The sequence below is a fragment of the Colius striatus genome, chromosome 5 (genome assembly GCF_028858725.1).
Source record: "Colius striatus isolate bColStr4 chromosome 5, bColStr4.1.hap1, whole genome shotgun sequence".
In the NCBI taxonomy this organism is placed as follows: Eukaryota; Metazoa; Chordata; class Aves; order Coliiformes; family Coliidae; genus Colius; species Colius striatus.
The window spans coordinates 27,657,978-27,678,914 of record NC_084763.1 but is presented as its reverse complement, the minus strand read 5'-3'; the positions used below and the strand labels follow the sequence as shown (position 1 = coordinate 27,678,914).

At 35.5% G+C, this 20,937-nt stretch overlaps 1 protein-coding gene across 3 annotated transcripts in view; it reads right to left on the bottom strand.

Moving 5' to 3' along the window:
• Window positions 1-20,937, bottom strand: part of SNX13 (sorting nexin 13) — a 64,801-nt gene that overhangs the window by 3,800 nt on the left and 40,064 nt on the right. Inside the window, exons 15-25 of one of the 3 annotated variants that reach the window (XM_061996663.1) lie at window positions 19,975-20,107; window positions 19,177-19,214; window positions 14,792-14,861; window positions 12,054-12,226; window positions 9,902-10,009; window positions 7,542-7,652; window positions 6,087-6,248; window positions 4,841-4,912; window positions 3,337-3,482; window positions 1,542-1,610; window positions 347-459 (exon numbers count right to left, since the gene is read on the bottom strand). In XM_061996663.1, coding sequence (XP_061852647.1) covers window positions 347-459; window positions 1,542-1,610; window positions 3,337-3,482; window positions 4,841-4,912; window positions 6,087-6,248; window positions 7,542-7,652; window positions 9,902-10,009; window positions 12,054-12,226; window positions 14,792-14,861; window positions 19,177-19,214; window positions 19,975-20,107 — 1,195 coding nt within the window. The remainder of the gene's footprint in view (window positions 1-346; window positions 460-1,541; window positions 1,611-3,336; window positions 3,483-4,840; window positions 4,913-6,086; window positions 6,249-7,541; window positions 7,653-9,901; window positions 10,010-12,053; window positions 12,227-14,791; window positions 14,862-19,176; window positions 19,215-19,974; window positions 20,108-20,937) is intronic. The other 2 variants (XM_061996664.1, XM_061996665.1) reach the window with 2 other exon arrangements.

Here is a 20,937-nt window from a genome sequence, read left to right as displayed (position 1 = left end):
CTCACAAAAGAAAGGATTTCTAAAAATTACTTCACTTTTACACTATATATATGGAACTACGTTACTTTACATGAAATCATGCTGTACTGGAATATAGGTATTACATGCCCCAACTTTAAATCCTCTAGTAAAACTGAGTAACAGGTTGGTTTTGAAACAATTACAGTCGCAAACTCACAGTACATGTGAAAATTTTTAGTGTTTTAATAATTAAAAATCTTATTTAAATGCAGTTCATACATCAACATTACTTTTCAACATTTCAGCAATTAACAAGAATACTGACATCAATTCCATCAACAATGTATGGTAAGAATTATTAGGATTCAAGCCCAGACTCACTTACCTGGCATTACTTCCAGTAATTTGGTCTTCCCTGCCACTCTTGTTCTCATTCTAATAGCTTTGTCCCTCCGTGGTACAGTCTCTGCTAAAATGCCGTTGGGCCAAAAAGCATCTCTGTAATAAAAGCAAATCTGTCAAAATACATTAAAATTTTATCAAGTGGAAAGCTCTTTTTTAATCTCTCAATGTTATCTCATAAAATAAATATAAGAAAGCGATTTGTACACAACCTAACACACACTTAAAACATTAGAAAAAGGAAAAGGCAAAAAAGGAATCTAAAGCAAGAATTACAATACACTTGACCTATCAGTAGCTACCATATACTTTTTAGTACAATAATTAGATGAAAAAAAAAATAATACTACACATCAAAACCATTGAAATATCCCATTGTTGTTACATAAAACTTCCCTAAGATTTGCTTTTACCCATCAGTCCCTATAGCCACTGAGAGAGTCTAGGCTTAGGACTACTAATTGCTTCATTAGTTCACTGACAGTAGTTAATCTATCAACAAGCTAAAGCCAAGATGAAGTAATTTCAGTGTAGTATAAAGTCCAACGCAAAAGACATGCCACTGTCTAAAAAGGTATTTTGCCTAGTGAATGCTGTTGTTTTTCTGAGTAAGAAGCACACGTTCTTAGTTGTTTAAGAATAGAACAGAATATCTGTAAAGTATGACCCTTTAGCTAATGTTGTCCTACCTTACCTCTTATCTCAAAAGAAAATTCCCTAAAATCCCCCAAAAAACCAAAATGGAAAGGGAGTGGCTATCAGTCAACTGCATCGCAGAAGCCATTAAGAACGAGAGAGCCTTTGATACTTTCAGTATTGTTCTGTGTGCACACATGCAAAACATACTAGCTGAGAACTAGGGGCCTTTAGTAATTTTTGGCCTTTTAATGCAAGGCATGCACACGCCTTCATCAAGGTATACATCCAGTAATATGATGAAATTTTTAAGTACAAACATACTCTAGCTCTTTTAGACTGGTTAAAGAAATTTTTGAAGGAGGAAAAAAACTCAAAAACATTGTTCTTCATGTTGCAATTACTTTCTCTCACTTAACAAAGAAAATGGAGTGTATGCTCCAACTGGAAATCCATACACTAATAATTTCCTCACATGAAAAGAATAGGAAGAATATACAGATACTGGACATCATATTAACATCTATGATAAAAAGACATACCTGAAGCGTTTAACTGCATCTGCTACTTGCTCAGGAGATGTCATCCAATCAACATGATCAACTATTTTTCTAAAATCAAATCAAGAAGTGTCTCAATTTTTAAAACGGGGAACACAAACATAGCGTAAGAGCACTCTAGGGCAAATAAAGGATAATTTCAGCTTTCTCCAACTCCATAAATAGGTTCTATAAAACTGCACACTCAGAAACTAAACACTGAATAAAAAATTAAAAAAATCTATGCTCACTGATCACTCCTAAAGCCAAAGCTTGAGTAAATTCTATGACTAAGCAGGGCGAACAACTGCTGTTACATCTCCCATCAGTAGTAGCTAAACTTTCTGCTTGTAGAGTGTTTCTCTTCATGCAGCACTCTTCAAGTTCTCCTTCTATAAGCAAAGAACCTCCTTAAAATTAGCATACTTATGTATGTAGTTACTTCATAATATTCAATAGGAGATACTGATCATAAACTCTGACCTTTAGTCATCAATACATGCACATAACTCAATATCCACATCTAGTGATTACAGAAACAATATAGACATTTGTGTTTCACCACAAACCCGGCATTATTTCCCCAAACATCATTTGAATTTAGTTTTCTAAGAAATATGAAAAACACAATTTTGCTGCAGAATTCCACTAAACTCAAGAATCTGCTAGGACAAGGTATGACTGCTAAACCAGAGGAATTAGTAAGTATTTAGAATAGCTCAAAATGCAGAATCAGAATAGTTCTGTACACATCTCTGCAATAAGAAAGCAGCATCCTGTGCACAAACTCAGCTAGTTATACTATGATCTGAAAACAGTAATAAAGTACTTAGAGTTGTTGAATAGGGCAGCATGTTTTTGGAAGCACAGGTCTCAAGATACACCTGGCCACAAGGAATTATTTGAAAAAAAACATGGTTGCATCACTACTAGTGCCACAAGAACTGTGTATATGTTTAACAGTACTGACAAAAACAACAGAAACTTGTGAAGGGTAAAAAGTAATGACACAGTGAGGAATGTCCTGAAAAAGTCATATGAAACTACTTTTCACCTGCCAGTAATTAAGGTTTTAGGTCAAGGAACTAATCCAAAGTGCCAATCCTGCTTCTGGAATTTTTTTGTTTCAATTTGCATTTATATTTCGGAAACAAACTATAAGGAGGAAAAGCCTGGAAACAGTAGACTTCTAAATTGAGGGCAAGAAACATTACTTATTTAGCACTACTAATTTACTTTTTGTTTGCATTAAAATTTCATTCATTTATTTTCATCAATTGCAGAGAACACAGGAAGGCAGTATGGACCTCATAACAGTCCTTTCTCTCCCTCCCTTCCATCTTTTGAAGTTTGAGAGTAAAAACTTAACATGGCAACCCAATACAGTGCACAAAGTTTGATAGTGCCAGGGTATCATTTGTGGCATCAGGAGATGTAAACAGAAACTATTAGAAGTAATAAACAGCATTCATAACAAAAAGTACAGGTAAAACACAGAGCAAAAAGCACAAACACCATCATCAGTTTTAAATTAAGCTCGTAGAAACATGAACATTTGTTGAAATGTGAAAGCTCTTTTGGAAGATACCTGGCATGTAAGAGTTACTACAATCTGTCTTTCAGCAGCATTTTGTGTTTATCTCTGTTTTATATCACATTTGGACTTGGTTTATTGATTCTTTACAAAGGCAAATTCATGCAGATCTAAACCACAACTCAGTAATACCAGAAAAAGGATTTATAGACACAGTCTACATAGGGTTACTCACACGACCACTCTGTATAAGAAAATCAGTACCTATTAATTGTGTCACCATAGGTTGCTCTAATAAGTTGTTGAAGCAGATTTTTTATATTTCTTCTTAGCCACTGATTTCTTTCCTTTAAATCAAAGACTTCATCCATAAGGAGGAGCATTACTCTCAGAGGAATATTGTCATCCACCTGACCACCAAGTAAAAGTATAATCAGTACACTTTATTTCAGCTCAAGAAAGCTGCAAATTTTAGTAGCTACTTTATAGGTCAAACGTTTCAGAATAAGCACACAATGACAGAAACACTTTGTTCTGTATTGTACTGTAATATGAAATCTTCCCTAGATCTTCTATCCCATCACTAAAAGCAAAGAAAGGATGAAAACTTTTACAGTACAGCTTCTCCACATACAATTCCATTCAAATTGACAGAATTTTTGTCTGATTAATGACTGCAAGTTGTCAATAAGGTATCTTAAAAGAGCAGGTGAGAGATGAAAGGTTTTGAAACATTTTGAAATCTGCCTTTCAGGAACACTTGTTATATTAACTTAAATGCTATCAAGAATTCAAGCATTTATTTTACCAAAGATCAATGAAATATTTCCAGAGAAGCTGCTCATATACTTAAATTATATTATTTTGTTTTCCCAAAGAAAACATCAAAGATGTTTGTAATTACAAACTTATGGAATACAGTGTTATATAATGAAAAATAATGGGGAAAAAGAAGACCCAGAAAAACTCAAGACCATGTTATCTGAGCAAAAATACCCTACCAAGCAACCGTAGCAGTTATACACAGGAAGACAAACTGGAATGCTTTGATGTGACAAAAAAATCGAAAACATTAAGGGCAGAACAGGTGCACATTTATGACCATAGCAAATTGCATGTAATCACTGGTAATCTTATGGCCTCTCTGTCCTACTTGGAGATAAAAGGAGTTTTTCTCCAATTGTTTTCATATATATGATTATTTCAATCAGAAAAATAGCAAAATACCATAGCTTATGATAACATCAAGAGCCTAAACTTCACTTACAAAGTTTCTAATGTTAATACTTTCTATATTTTATGTATACACATACTAAAAGTTTATTATTTAGAAACGCAACATGAAGGAGGGCTGTTCTGCAACAAAATAGCAGATTTCTGATCTACTAATGCTCCTTAAAAGTTCACATCAGAAATGAGAATCCATAAAATGCCAATTGAAATTATATTAACTGTCTGGTACCATATTATCTTTGTACAGACTGAAATTGGAGAGAGGAGGAGAAAAATCTCAAATATTCTACATCTACAAAACTTAAGCATGTACGTTCTAAGTGACACTACTGTTGTGCAAATCATTATAGTATTAACAACGATGTTAATTTTAGAAATAAGCATGTAAGTTCCTTTTTAAAAATTCAAGAACTGCTTGTAAGTGCCTGACACAATACCAGAAAAAATAAACATGTAGTTTAAAATAGTTACAGTAAATAACTCATTCACTTGGACTCAGAGGAGTCAACTTCAAAAGGACAAATGTCAGACTCACATTGTCATCAATTGGTGCTGCAACACGGCAATGATCAGGATCTGAATAGGTTTTCTGGATCAAAGGAGGCACCTGCGATAAAAAGAAAGAGGTAACGTTTATGAAGGAAAAATATTTTAGAATACCAGTAAATCAGATAAATAGATGAATTTTCACTATTGATTCAGTTACGAAAATAAAATCCCAATATTTGATGAGAAGTCAGTTGCATAGTACCACAGTTAAACAAATCAAGCTGATCAATGGCTACAGGAGAATACTTAAGTTGTCAACACCTTTGCACGTGTACTCAAGTGCCTAATGATTCAATTGAAAAACACCTAGAAATTCATATGGACTAATACTTCTGGTGTTTCCTCTTTATCTTAAATCTACCTAGTGATGAACTTCCCGGTAAGTTTAATTGCAGATACATTGTTAGTCACATCCTAAGGAACTTACAGCAAAGAGAAAGTCTAGAGTCAGTCTTTTTATTGCACATGTAACGAAAATAAACCAAAAAAACAACCCCAACCAAAAAAATCCCACCCCCCAATTCCCTGATTCATTGTTTCCTTTCATGATTTAAGGGCTAACTTATGTCGGCTGTTGTTCTACATATGCCATATAACTGTTCTGGTAACACAAAATGCACCATTCCTGATCACTGGCCTTACAGCTACACACAGAAAGGGAAGGGAAGGTTAAGATGGACACGTTAGGAAGATTACTACTTTCATAGCTCTTCTAGATAAGATGCACTGCTACCATTCCCCACCTCTAAGGTGTTTTATATTTGGAATATAAAAGATGAGGAAAGATGGCAGAAAAAAGAAAGAAAATTTAATTAAAAACAGAATTCAGCAAAGAATAAGCAGAAGAGGCTGTCTTATTCTAAGTTTTGCGTTTTTTCTAATGACAGCAGGTGATGCGGCAAACTAGCTTCATGAGAATGGCTGGTAAAAAAATAAGCGTATCAGTGACTCTCGTATACTTCTCAAGTGGCTGCATTGAATTAGGAAAAAAAGGATTGTTGTAACAGTTCATTGATGCCATCTTAAAATGTGTTACCTAATAGCAAACAGAATTCCATGTTTGTAGTATTACAATTCCTGAACCTCATGAAAAGGATGTAGGTATGAAACAGATTGCTTTCCTATCTAATGACTTAATTCTTCATTTTAGTATACAACATAAATTTAAGTGAGTTGATAGCTAATCTCTTATTAATTTACTAGTATGTATTAACTACCAAATATTTTCTTACCTTGAAAAATGATTGCTTTATGTCTTGTCCCAATCTCTCTGACATTTTACCCATGTTGTCTGACATTTTAGTCATTCCCTCTGCCAGGCTGTCAGGGAGAGACTTGACTGCATTTGATACATTTCTCATAGAGTTACGCAGTGGGTTTACAAATGTGTCCATCTGAAGGGGAAGATGTTTAACCATAACTGTATGAACTATGAGGACACCAGTATATTGATACACTATGAGAAGTATCATACTGTTCCAGAGAACAATAATATAAAGAACAACTCAAATTATTTAACCTCATTACAGAACACAGAATAAACTTTTAGCTTCACTTTCATTTATATTTCTCATTCCTTACAGTCTTACTGTAGCTCTTTAGATCTTTCAACAGATCTTTCTCCTGAGACATTTCCCATCCCTCAGCTTTTATTAGCTTGAATTTATTTTCCCTTTCTTCTCCATTCAATGCAATTTCTCCCTTCCAAGCTTCCTGCTTCCAGATGTTTCACTTCTGCTTTCAACTCTTCATCTCTGAAACATACCTCTTTTAGATAGCAATGGAGTAATATGCTTTAATGTCATGGTAAGTATAATTTAAAACATACAAGTCACTCCACAGAAACTGTTACGAATTTTCTTCCAGTTTACACTCTAAATTCAGTCCAGAGGCACAAATACTAGTGTGATGTCCTTAAAAAGTTATGTCTATGAAGGATCCCATAAGCTAGACATCAAATCTTAGTCACTACATAAACCTTAATAAATATTTAGCTGTTTCATTGTTAAATATTTAAGGAATAGAGGGAGAACAACCACCTGAAGTGACAATACAGCTGTAGACACTTTTTAGATCAAAGTCATTAAAAGTTTAGAAATAGCTGTATTGCAAAGCAGATGCCCAAAATAACTAGTCAACTGAACAAAGAATCACTTGTCTGAAAAGAAGTCTGGTGAAGTAACAAAAACAATGCACAGCTCAGAGCTTTGAATTTGACCAATGACTCTGAATGGTTACAACAGCTAAATAGGTAACAGCTGCTTTTGAAGGGAAATGCATTTCATCTTTGGGGCCAAAGAGTGAGGAGCATGGTAATAGCAGCAAATACAGAGTAAAGAACTGAATAAAAGAAATCAGAAGGAATGAGACTACGAAAAAAAATCACAGATGTCTGACAAAGTAACCTGTAAAGAACATGCTTTTGAAGTAGTCTCCGTGCAATACACTGTGTCTGATTTGAAAGGTCTATTCCACTGTCACACGAACAAATTTACCTCTCTCAAATATTGGTAACTTTTGGTTCCATATGTCCTCAGTTACTTTGCCGCCCCAAGTACTAAAGCAACTCATGCAAGTTGTTTTGAAAGTGTTATATAGTTGTTTGATATCAGTTCAATATCTCTGTTTAATGTAATCATTGTGCTAATGAATGCTTTAAAATTCCCAACAGAACAAAACATTCTTACCTTCCGTGCAAAATCCCCCTTCCCTTTGCTGTACGCTTTATTCTCCAGGAAGTCATACACATAATGGGCTAAAGCTGGGGAAGCTTTCATCATTTCAGGATTTAGCAGGAGCTGAGTAAAATAATTTTTAAAAGTTGTTTTTTAATAAATAATGAAAAAGGCGACATGGCTCAGTTTAGCAGAATTTTACCACGCACTAAGACACTACATCTTAAAATGTACTTCCTCGTTAATTCTCTAAATTTTATCCCAACATCACACTATCCTCAAGGTAAAAACCACATGCCTTTTGGCAATTTTCTTAATTTTAACTAGCATGCTAATTATAACATCTCACAGAACAACATACACCTTTATGATCACTGAAACTGCTTCTAGAACTCAAAGAAAAAAAATTACTATTAAAAATTATGTTCATATCTTAAAAAAAGGAAAAAATACTACCACTCTAAGCACAACGATCAGATTTCCCAATGTTTTATCATCTTTATTATGTATTGCTAACGTATCCATTGAATTGGACAACACATTTTAATGCTAAAATATTAGAAAGTCTGTACAAAGAAAGACAACTGAACTCCTTTTATCTGGGCTGATACAGGCTATATCTAAATGGAGAAGCTGTATGGTTTGCTATATCGCTGGCCCCACCAATCCCTATGCAACAGCACACGAGAAAGCAACCACAAATATGAGTATAATGGAAGGAAGTTGTCGTGGTTTGGCCCAGCTAGCACAGCAACACCACAACAGTCTCTTGCTCGGTGTCCCCATTCACCCCCACCCTCATTAAGATGGCGGAGGCCCCAGCGAAATGGGAGTAAAAAGATAAGCAAGGTTGTTGTGGATTGAGACAAGGTCAGAGAGGGCTCGCTGCCAATTATGGTTCTGGGCAAAACAGACTCCAGTACTCGACTTAGAGAGGAAAGTATGAAAGTTTATTCTACAAGAAACAGAACGGAATAAAAGCAAAAAGGGAGTAGGATGATGAGAAAATTACAACCAGCACTTTAAGATCTCCCTCTCCCATCCCTCCTTTCTTCCCGGGCCCAGCTCACTGCTCCCCGTATCTCTACCTCCTCCCCCCTCAATGGCTCAGGGGGGCAGGGAATAGGGGATGTGGTCAGTCTCTCACAGATGGGCTCTGCCGCTTCTCTCTTCTCAGATGAGGATGACTCCTGGCATTCTTCCCCTGCTCCAACACAGGGTCCCTCACACGGGACACAGTCCTTAACAAACTTCTCTGGTGTGGGTTGTTCCCAGCAGCTGCGGCTTCTGCCGATACAGGGTCCCGCACACGGGACACAGTCCTTGGTGAATATCTCTGGCTTGGATTCTTCACCACGGGTGCAGTTTCTGCAGTTACAGGGTCCCTCTCTCGGGACAAGGCCTCTTCTGGGCATAAGTTTAATGAGCTGCTTTGTCGTGGGTTCCTCCCCACAGTTACAGCTGAGGATGTTGGGTCCCTCCCTCGGGACACGGCCTGCTCTGGCCATAGTTTTAAAGAAGAAAATCACTGCCTCTGGCTCGGAGTCTGCAGTGAAGTGATTGGGTCCCCCCCATGGGACACGTCCTCCTCCAGCCATAGTCACTGTCCCTGGCTCAGGACCTTTAATGAAGTGAATCGCTGGTCTGGGGTCAGCTTTAGAAAAATGAGTCTCTGCCCCTGATATGGGCTCATTACCAAAATGAGTCTCTACCACTGATGCAGGGTTTTTAAAGAAATGAAATCTCAGCTTCACCAGTTCTCTCCATAGAATGCAGAGGAGTCTCTGCTCTAGCACACCTCCTCCTCTCTTTCATCATTGACCTTGGAGTCCGCATGGTTGTTTCTCTCACTGTTCCTACTCCTTGAACCACCACCAGCCAGAAGAAGGGACAGAAGAATGAAAAAGATGCAGGAAGAAACCTCCTCTTCCGGCTTCTTAAAAAGTGATCTTGGAGGCGTCTAATTGGCTCAGCCCCAGAAGTGGGTCTGGCTCAGGGCTGGGGAGAGTTGCGAGCAACTTCTTACAGCAGCCATCTTTACAGCCCCTACTCCCTTAGCAGAAAAGGCTGTCATGTCAAACCATGACAGAAGTTAATGGCATAGATTTGAAAATCTAAACAGCTGGAAGCTCACCAGCTCAGAGGAGTTGCAACAGAACTGGCTGAGAATAAACCAAGACAGAAAAGGAAATGCAAACTTATTAGATAGTATTTAAACAATATGAAACTCTTATGGTATACTACTTAGGATTATACACTACCTGCAACACTTTTTTCTTTAAAAATAAAAAGCACAGAGTGTTACCACATTTTCTACCTCAGATAAAAGAAATTCCAGTTACCATAACCAAAACAGATATATAAATGCTTACCTGCAAATATGCATTTAAATCTTTTTTTCTCTTTTCCAAAAATTCTCTGTCCATATTGTTAAATGTCTTTTTGCCAGGAAGTTTCAGTATATTTGCAAGGTTTTCAAACTAGCAAAAAAAGATTTTTATGTTATGTTTTCAAGAGTTTCAAATCACCATGTAAGCTCAGGAATGACAAGGGCCTTACATTCACCTATTCTTATCTACCATCAAACACTTAACTTCTGCATAAAGTCTGGAACTCCAATTCCTTGCAGAAAGCAAAATAAAATATAGATGGGGTCAACAACAAATGCACAAAAATTCTTGAGAGACTGGCAAGGGAAAAAAAAAAAATTCTGAATGAACACATGATACGTGTGCAATATAGACCCAAGTATAGTCTGCAAAAGGTTTAGGCTCAAGTTTTATCACTATTATTTGTGCAGACACTAGATGAGTTATGAGAATACACCAAGAGTACTTGCTAATCTTTATAAAGAAATCTTCCCTTTCCTGTCTTTATCAAACCTACTAAGGAAATCTTTAATCTCTGCAGTGGATGGCAGCACCCAGTTTACACATAGATTATCATAGGATGCTTAGTATGTCATGACCAGTGCCTTTTCTCATGGTAATGTCAGTGATTGATACTGGTTGACATGTATTCCACTGTCCTAGTTTTACAGAAAGAATGGGTGTTCCAGGGAAGCAGGAGGGAAGGAAGAGGCCCTAACACTTAAAGGTTGACCATATTTGCTACAATGCCCAAAAATAAAGTAACAAGAATAAAACTTGAAGAATCAGTATTATCATAGAATCACAGAATGGTAGGGGTTAGAAGGGACTTTTAGAGATTAGCTAGTCCAATCCTCCTGCAGAAGCAGGTCCACCTAGATCAGGTCACACAGGAATGCATCCAGGCAGGTTTTGGAAAACTCCAGAGAAAGAAACTCGACACCCTCCCTGGGCAGCATGTGCCAGGGCTGTGTTCTAGCTTTGTGCTACTGGATGAAAAATAAATTTAATTTTAGCTTGAATTTTTCTAAATTTCACTTATCCACATATAGAATCCAGACTTCCTGTAAACAACAAATAGTATTCTTAAGGTGATAAAAAAGGATCATATCTAGGCTTTAAGAATCAACCTGGAAAAAAAGGTTGTATCCTTTTCTCTCTAGGGAAGATTACAAAATTAGATTTAATGAGACTGATTCTATGCAGCCCTTACAAGGTGTTTTTTTTCAAAGACATCATTAAATTTTGGAAGGTCACAAAGCTCACTTAACATTTATAGCTTGTAGGACACAATAAAGAATAACTCTGTTCAACTTTACAAATCCCACCTCCTTAGAAATAGGTCATGTGGGGAAAACAATGGAACAGAAGATGGTCTACTTTTCCTTTGGACACATATCTAAACAGAAGCAATGTAAGCAAAGAACCTCTATTTTAAATACAGATACCTACTTCAAACGATATTTATTGCATTACTGACTGAATAAACTGGTGTTCAGTACTTCAGGAAAAAAGCTCTACAGGCTCTCTTTTAAAAAGCACTGTATTATTGACACTTTTTCATGTCAGCAGGTTCTGCTTTCTACCAGCTGGTGAATCATTAAGTCTCTATTTTTCCTTCTTTCATTTTAGAAGGGTTAAGAGTCTGTGAATGCAAGTACAGCAATAAAAGACAGACTGTCTAGCAGTACATTGAACTGTCAATAGCTGCCCCTTTTGAGATCCCATCAATCCTTCATGTTTCACTTAAATTCTAAATACCTACTTCCCAAGCTCAGTTTTTATTTTTGAATCTCTGTGACAATACAACAAATGACACTCACCACTATTTGAGAACAACAGCACCTCATTACAAATAGTTTAATGAAAAATTAAAGCAAAGGGGGCTGGTGAAGGGAAAAGCTGAGTTCCATTTCCTTTTGTTAGAGCAATTACATAGCCAACAGATACTGAACTACATAAAAGCAAACCTGTAAACTGCTCATTACAAATAACGTATGATACAAACAGTAAAATGAGTACATTTAATGGAAAATAACATAGTGCCTAAACTCCACATCTTAAGTCATTTTTAGAAAGCTAATACTCATGTCATATCATCAAATAGAGAAAGTACCTTTCAAAGAAAGCTTAAAAGATTTTTGGGATTAATTACCTGCTCAGTGATCCTCATGTGAAAGTCATGGAAGTCACTGTAGCGTCGATAGGTCTTCCATGTCTCTTCGCTGTTTGCATTTCGCCGATGGACTGTGATAGCATACAGTGCATATGTCTTGCCATGGTCGTTGCACACTCCTGCCACAGCATATGGGTCAGAGTCAGCATAGACTAGTAGTTTAAAAACAAAAATAAAGAAGGAACAAACAGAAAGAAGGAAGACGAAAGGACACAAACGTGAAGTGAAAAAATGTCTGGAATGACAGACTTGAAAGACAAAAATGGACATGCAAGCAGAAGAGTAAACCATCCCTTTACCCTGAACGCTGTATAAGTGATACCCTCTAGAAACTTACTACGTAAACTTAGATACAGGGATTAAGCAGTCTTAGACAAGTTTCATTGCCACGCAAAACAAATAAAGTATAGAAAAGGTTTTGACTTTTACAAATAGCAAATAGATCTTTTAAGAAATCATGTTAACCTAAAGAACTAAAGATAAAGGGTAAACAGCAATTGTTAAATCAGACGAAATTCCAGTCTGCAAAGTACTGTAATCATACTGCAGAAGTTTGTTCATCGAATATCTCTAAATGCAGGAGAGTGTTAGTAAGCTTTAAGCATTTGGTTTTGTTAACAACATTAGCAGTTTGTTATTAATTGTGAAGTAATACACATATGTATGTGTTCTGTATGTATACGTACATATATACAATGTCTTCTGTATGTCTACACACAGGTGCACACATTTTAGGAAGAAGGCAATTTATAAATAGAACAGAGAATATTATCTCAAAGAGAAGTAAACATCTGTCTGTTCTTCACTGAATATATTCTCTTGGACATTCCTTCATCACAGAAGTCTCTCAGTATAGTATGTTTCAAAAACTTTCACTTAATCTATAGGATAACCTAGAACCAATACTGTTTACGCCACACATTGTTTAAGTCGGTAACATGTTGTCTCTCTAACTGTTGAACCAATACTCAGTAACCACAATTCTCCAGTGGCTAGATTAAAACACTTTTTAATCAAATTCTGTGAATTTGTCAACACATTCACACTCCCGACAAATCATCAACTCCAACCTCTGCTATGCTTCCAGCTTTGACTTCTCTCAAGTATAATGCCAGGGAGCACATCTCTAAGATAGAGGTAGCTGCTGACAAAGTACAAATTACTAGCAAGGTGCACAGTGGGCAAAGAATATCTTTTCTTTATCCTCTACCCTCTGTAAGAGGAATACTGTGTGCTGAACCCCAATAGAAAAGAGCAAGCAGTCAAGATGGTTCCAAAAGACTGCCCAGAGAATAAAAAAGGAAACCCTGGCCCATGGATGTTAAGCAAGCCCTATCTTGTCAACTCACACCGATCACACCGCCATGCCACCAGACCACATTTCAGGAGCACAGCTAAGCTGCATTTTTAGGAGTACCACTTCAGGATGAAAGTGGCAGAAGAAACCCAGAAGTTGTCCCCACTGCCTCTTAGATCATAGCCTCTTATTCAGCATTCATTTTCCAAACAAGACGAGGGGAACCCTCAAAGATTTTGGAGGAGATCTTGTATATACTCAAAAAGCACAGGAAACAGTAGTAATTGGCAGAGGAAAGGAGCCCACACACACATGCGAGCTGTACCTACTGCTTGTACCATCCCGAAAACAGGGACTTGTATTTCCTGTTCAAATATGAGGTCAAGAGGAAGACTACATCCAGTTTAATCCTATCTTACAATGTGAACCTGTATATATCCCGTGATTCAAATGGAGTATTATGGATTCACAGAATCAATCTGATCATTATCAAGTCACATTGCCATCAAGATCATAAATTTAACAAAATTTGTGTGGTTCTGAGATTATCTTTTCTCTTAGATCAAAACAATGAAACCTCTAAGTTTAATTCACAAAAATGTATCACATACCATTTTAATTAAAAAAGCAAAAGTGTAATTCTTAACTTTTAAATTATTTTCACCCTTCTCTGAGGGCTGACTATGAGACCTGGATTGCACTATGCACTCACATAGGTCTGGAGAAACAGTTTAATTAAAATGTCAATTAGTTGAATTTTTGCTCACAAGTCCTCTGTCCTATGTAAATGCACAGATTTAGAAGCCTGTTGCACAGGAAAATCTAGAAAAAAGTATCCGAAGATGTTTCATTAGGATACAGTGCAATCTCATCTAACTAGAATATTTGCAAATAACATCTGAGATGTTTTTATTATTTACTCATGTAATATAAATTTTTAATTTATTACTGGCCTTTTTTTTTTCCCAAAGACCACCAAAAATGCCACCACTGTAAAGACTTAAGTCACTGCCCTAAAGTAAGCTAGGTCAATAATGAAGCACAAAGAAACAAAGAAGGGAAGGGAAAGTATTATAGCAAGAGAAGTAAACAGTCAAGAATTAAATTGTGTGACCAGAAAGAAAGTTCTGGCTTTCAGAACTTTTCTTTCAATAACTGTTAAAATAAATACTACTCAATATTAAGTTTAATGAATGATTCTTCCGAGATAAGAAAGATTCCGTAAAGAAAAAAAATTAAATCACATTATAAGTATAGATATATAGTTTACGACCTACCAGGACTTCATGGGAAACATTAATTACATGATTTATGAGGTTAAAAAAAGAAAGTATTATGATTTCAAGAGCCTGTAATACTAAAAAAAATCTAAATAAATGGTAAAACCCAAGTAAGCAGCCATTTTAACAGATTCACTTACCAGTATCTGAGATGTATGCATGGAGCTGAACTGTCTCATCACAAGGGACATTTGAAAGGTCATCTAAGGACTGGAAGGCAGGCAGGGGCAGAGGGGGAAAGAAAGAAACAGGCAAAAGAGAATTAAGATCACATATACATTTGAGAGAGACTTTTTGATCCATCTATTTGATTTTCAAATTTTCAGCTCACCACACTAATGTAACAAGTAAGTGTTTGTACTACCTGGTTACAAATGCCTTTCTTTATGCATATACGGACTTTCAGTTTTCCTGTCAACCTTGGAGTTGTGATCACTGTTTATTTGCCATTTTATTTGATATCTGAACTCCAATGGAAGTACAGCTGCGAATAGTCTTTTACTAAGCATTAAAGCAACAAACAAAAAGCCAGTTTAACAACTGTGGAGATACAGATGTCATAGAACAGATATTTTGGTTTTATATTTATACATTCTGTTTTCTTTCAACTGACATAAAGCACTACATAAAAGTCACACTGCAGAAAAACTTGAATGACATCACTGCTGTATGGGGAAAAAAAAAACCAAAAAAACCCCACTTTTCTCAAAATCTCTTCCTCTCATAAAATATGAATAGGTAGCCCACAGTTGGCTAATGCCCTATCTTCCTATTCAGTAATTACAGTGATCAAAAGAAACTTAATGGGTCCTTTAGCAAATCCTTACTATTATTTAAAATTAATAGATTGGATTTCAATCCTAATCTTAAATGGCCATCATAAACAGATGGAGCTACTTCAGTAGTGTTCATAGGCACTGGGATTCCTCATACTTTATATACTTTACCCCCAAATTCTAAAATTCTTCAAAGATAAAATTCAGAATGACTATGCAGCTTTCTGTATCTTTTATCATTTTAGCCAAGCCAGTTTTAATAGTGACTGCCACAAAACACTAACTAGAATGGGACCAGTGGGTAGCAGTGCCATATCCGTGTCAAACTAGTAACTCAAGTCTATGTCAGTCAGGTTTCTAAACTCCTCTGTGTCCTTAATCATAAACCAATCTTATACAACTAAAATCAAGAGATAGGCTGGATTTAAATAATTTAAGACTCTGCTCTTACCCTTTCCACATCTGCATCTTTATCCCCACAATATCCCAACATAATACTCCACTCCTCAAGCTGTCTAGAGATAATATCTTTTCTCTGCCTCAGCCACCTCAATCTGTCTCTGCCTAAATATCCACTATGGAAGGTGAGGGAAATAACATTTCTGTTATGAAGTCCAGATAATTAAAAAACTGCATTGTTAAAAAGGTCTGCACTCACTAACTATGCTTTATCACATAGTGGAGTAAGTAGCCTCATAAGTATCTCACAAACCAGCTTGTAGTCTGTCCTGGGTTTGGCTGAGATAGGGTTAACCCTATCCCAGACAAACCCAGGACATAGTCTTACAGGATAAGAGTCCCAGACTGAAAAAAATAGAAGATCCCATTTGAGAAATCTGTTAGCACTATAGTGGGCAGTGACAAGTTTCGCTGTTCCATAGCAGAACAGATGAATTCATGCAAAAGTATTTTGAGAGCAGACATTATCTTCAACTTAAGAATTTCCAAATCTGTAAGTTACTGTAGGTTGGCAAGCATTCTGGTATAAGGTATCGCTGTTGACTGTTTAATCTTCATTAGACACTTGATCTTTGGTTGTTCTTGGATACAGGGATAGACTTTCTCTATCCTAGTGAATTCTTAAGCAAGTGATCCTCAGACAGCAATAATCCTGTAAAGTGTGCTCTACACTTCAGTGTCCAAATTTTTTTTCTTCCTGTCTCCCTTCATTGCTACTCTGACAGTTCAGTCATCTTAATAACTGGGGTTCAAGCAGACATATTAATAACTGCCAGAAGTTCAGTCTAGCCATTTCTGCTGCCACTCAAGGACCTGAATGTGTAACACGTGTGTTAACTTCCATCTAATGTTGAAGCACTATGTAAAGTTCACATTATAGATCCATTTAGAGGAAATCTGCAAGACTCTAAATATTTCCCATGGTTTTATACTCCTAAAATATGCCTTATTGCTTTAATGTAGTAGATTGTGTCAAAGTAAATGGCAAAAATTAAGAAAGCTTTTTTAAAAATATCTTTTTCTCAAAATAGTTTTGACCCTTTCTTCCAAATACTCCTAAAATCCATTCTTACAGAGAAAGTATAAAATGCAGGCAATGTATTTCATAGTAGAAACTTTAGCAAACACTCAACTGCTGTGGCAAGGCATCAAACAGCAGCAATTAATACCAGTAAGTGAAATGGTTGAAACTTGAACAAATAACGCAACAGTCTGCATTTAATATGACCCACTATCTTTGACATTAGGTATATTCACAGGAGCATAAGTTAATTAAAAAGCAAAAGTGTCACACCACAATCCAATCTTACTTAATATATTGTTATTAGCTAGAAGTAGAGAAATTCCCTGACCTTTGAAGTAACCTTTCCAAGGTCTATTTTTCTTCATGTTAACTGGCTAACGCAAGGGAGCTGAACTATGTGTACAGAAATTTACTCTTGATATGGAATGTAGCCAGAAAAAACTAATGTACGGATATTCAAACACCTGCAAAAGCAGTAAAAGCCTTGAACAATATGGACTACAGAAAGCAAAAGTTCTGCATAAATGAAGGCCTATTACACATTTCTGGTAGAATTTTCTTTACTCTTTATGAAGATAATCCATGTTCTATGCTGTAAAAAAAGAAAAATTAAAATCTAGGTTTTGAAATGTCGCATATAAATATATATTTGTACTGCAATAGTTCTTGATAAAGGCTTTAAGACTTCCTAGCTTAGTTTGGAAAGGCCACATGAAACTAAACAGTTGACAACCACTATCCAGATGAGCCACTGCAACAATAAATCCCAACCATAAAATATGACTTAGATATGTCAGAAAACTTTTAGAAAAAGTACTGAAGAGACATTTGAAAACTTTAAGAGATTAGTCAAAGAACCTCTTGTGAAATATTACCAGAACTGTACATAGATGTATTAAAAATATGGCTGAATTAACTTTTGCTTATTCATTTAGTTGCCCTTTCCTTCACCAAGTTTTGCTTTATCACCTTGGAGTTAGCATAAACTGTATCAGCTGACAAACTCCACTTCTCTTTATTTTTCAAAATGTAAACAAGAAGAAAATGATAGGAGGGGGAAAAAAGAAAAATAATTAAAAAAAAATAAAAACACACCCCCAAAACAGAAACTTCCACATGAAAAACACATTTACGTTAAAAGTATTCCTTTTGTCTTGGTTTGGCCCTGCTAGCAAAGAAGCACTACAAGAGTTTCTCGCTCAAACCATGACACCTTTACAAAATGAAGTATTCCTCTGCACACAAGCATGACCTAATCAATGCACCGCAACTCATAAGGAGCCATAGCATCTTCCAAGAATGAATCAGAAGGGCCTATAAATCATGGAAACCAGAAAATTGCATGCAGATTGCAAACTTTTCTAAAAATGAAAGATTTGGAAAAATACTTTTGTATGCCTAATTAAACCTTGCCTATCTTGTCGTTCAGCTACACACGGTCTCAAGAAACAAATACAAGGGGAGAAAATACATTTCAATGATTATGATGTTTCCATTTTAAATAACTGCAATTTTGGTTTTTGATTACAATATTTTTAACCTAGTAAAATCTATGTGGGACAGGTTATTTGGATGTGGTGGTTTACCTAGGACATTGGAAAAAGTTTGGTAGAAGTATACAGTTCTCCTCACACTTATGCAACCACTAAAACATGCAGAAGTGTATTTCAAATATTTAGGTACATTCATGTACCACAGAACAGGTTCTGACAAACTGACCCAGACAAGAATTACTATAAAAGATAATATAAAAAGAAATTAACTTGAAATTGGTCTCCTTAGAAAACAAGGATTCATGTTTAGAATAAACTTCAGACGATTTGGAAACATAAGTGTAAGTTGGAACAGAAAAAAAACGCTCTACAACAATCAACCTATAAAAACCTAATTAAATGCCTCATTTTAGAATCTGTTTGAATTTAATCCTTTGAGATTTCAGTTTCAAAGGATTTCTTCTCACCTGTTATTACCTAATACCAAATTTACGGCTATTTAAAAAAAAAACAAACAGCAATAAGTATGCATTGCATACATTAACTATAGAAATAATGCAACATTTCGTTTAACACAGGGAAAAAATAAAAAAAGGACAGTTTTATCTGACTGATATGTATTTCTACTTAATTCAAGAACTTTCTCAGAAATTAAGCTCCATTGAAGTAAAATCTCTAACATACATAACTTAAACCAATTTATAATGCTTTCCCTACTGTTGGAGAGAAAAAAAAAAAACAAAACAAAACACAACCAAAATCCAAGCACGTACCAGATTTATGCTGCTAGTAGGAGATCCATTAAAAGACTCTGGGAGCAGTGAGGAAGGAGGAAGGAAAAAATAGGTTAGAAGATTTTCTTCATCGTAGAGCCACATACAAGAAACAAAAATGCAAAGATAGAACGTGAAAAATAATGGACAACTGTGGCATTGGGCAAAATGTTATGCCAAACATGAAAGTACTTCAAGCTTCCAGTAAAAACACATAAAAAGAAAATGTAAAAACACATAAAAAGAAAATGTAAGTTTACACACTACAGATATGAAGATAATACTCTATTATATGAAATAAATACTCCATTTAAATACTGCAGAACATTTTTAATTTTAAAATATCTATAATACACACTTGATTTGTAATTCAGTTAAAGAATTATTTTAATTGCTTTAAAAAAATACCACATCACCTATGTACTTTCAATTTTATATTTCCAGATGAAGAATCTCGTTATATATTAAAACAACCCAGTATGTTGAAGAATCTCAAACATTTTTTTAATAAATAGTGAAAAAGCCACATTTCTCTCAGTGACACATTTGTTACCAAGACCTGACAAAAAAAAACTGGCATGAGATAAATAAAGTTACTAGAGAAAAAAACACCTGTTTGACTCCCAAAACCATTTAAAAAAAAATAAACAGGGAAGAAATATTAATTTAAAAATCAGAGACACTACAGGAACCTTTTTGATTGCTCAAAAATAGTATGGATAACTTTATGATGTTCATTTTTAAGCAAGAAAAAAAAAGAATGGTTCAGGAAATTCCTCTTACAGACATGGAGCTCACCTCCTTCACCATCATCTGATCCTCTGAAACTAGGATCCTTCAGCATATCCAGCTCAGCTAACATACGCACATACAACACATTCTGTTTGAACGAAGGGTAGAATCTTTCATCTCGCAGCATCAGTTCATACACCTTATTGAAACAAAAAAGCTAAACTTAGAAATGCTTTTTATGTTTTTTAATTATTCAGCTAAGTTTTCATAAATTCTACTTGATTAACACATATCTGTGCATTCTATTATGTGTCTGCCTTTCCTTCTAAGCCCTAACGCAAGTTTGTGAAATTTCAATTTGGTTGACTATTAAGGGAAAGACTATAAGAAATAATTGTGCTAGATGTATAATACATTCTCAGAAAACATATCTAACTAGTGAGACATGCACATATAGCAAGGTTCATATTCCTCTCCTCTTACCCAAATGCATTATAAACATATTTGGTCTTTACCCATTATACAACAGGTTATCTCTCAGAGTCTGCCTTTGTTTATAAATGTAGATATGCAAGCACTTTGAGGGACAGGTGAGAAGAAAGAATGGAATGGATGGAAGATACCACATACTACTTCACTGGAAATTAGCCAACAGAGTATAATCTTACCTCACAAAGATTTAAATACACCACCTCAAAAAGTTATCTATATAGCCTATGCAGTGACAGTATATACACATATGTGTCTACATGTAGTATGAATTCATAATGTCAAATCTAGAACACTGTAATGATGATTTTTTTTTTTTTAATGGAAGACTTCACACAGGTGCTATCACCTGGTAAGAAAGGTTAAAAAAATTCATGCAGGTCTGAGGAAGTAAATTTTGTAACATGAGACATTTATGGTCTTCAGTAGAAATCAGATGCTAGGCTCTTGTAACCCATTTTGAGCAATATAGATTGCACAAGGTGTTTTCACTAATCTTAAATCTGGTTCTTAAAATACAACAGAGTGATTCTAAGTTCT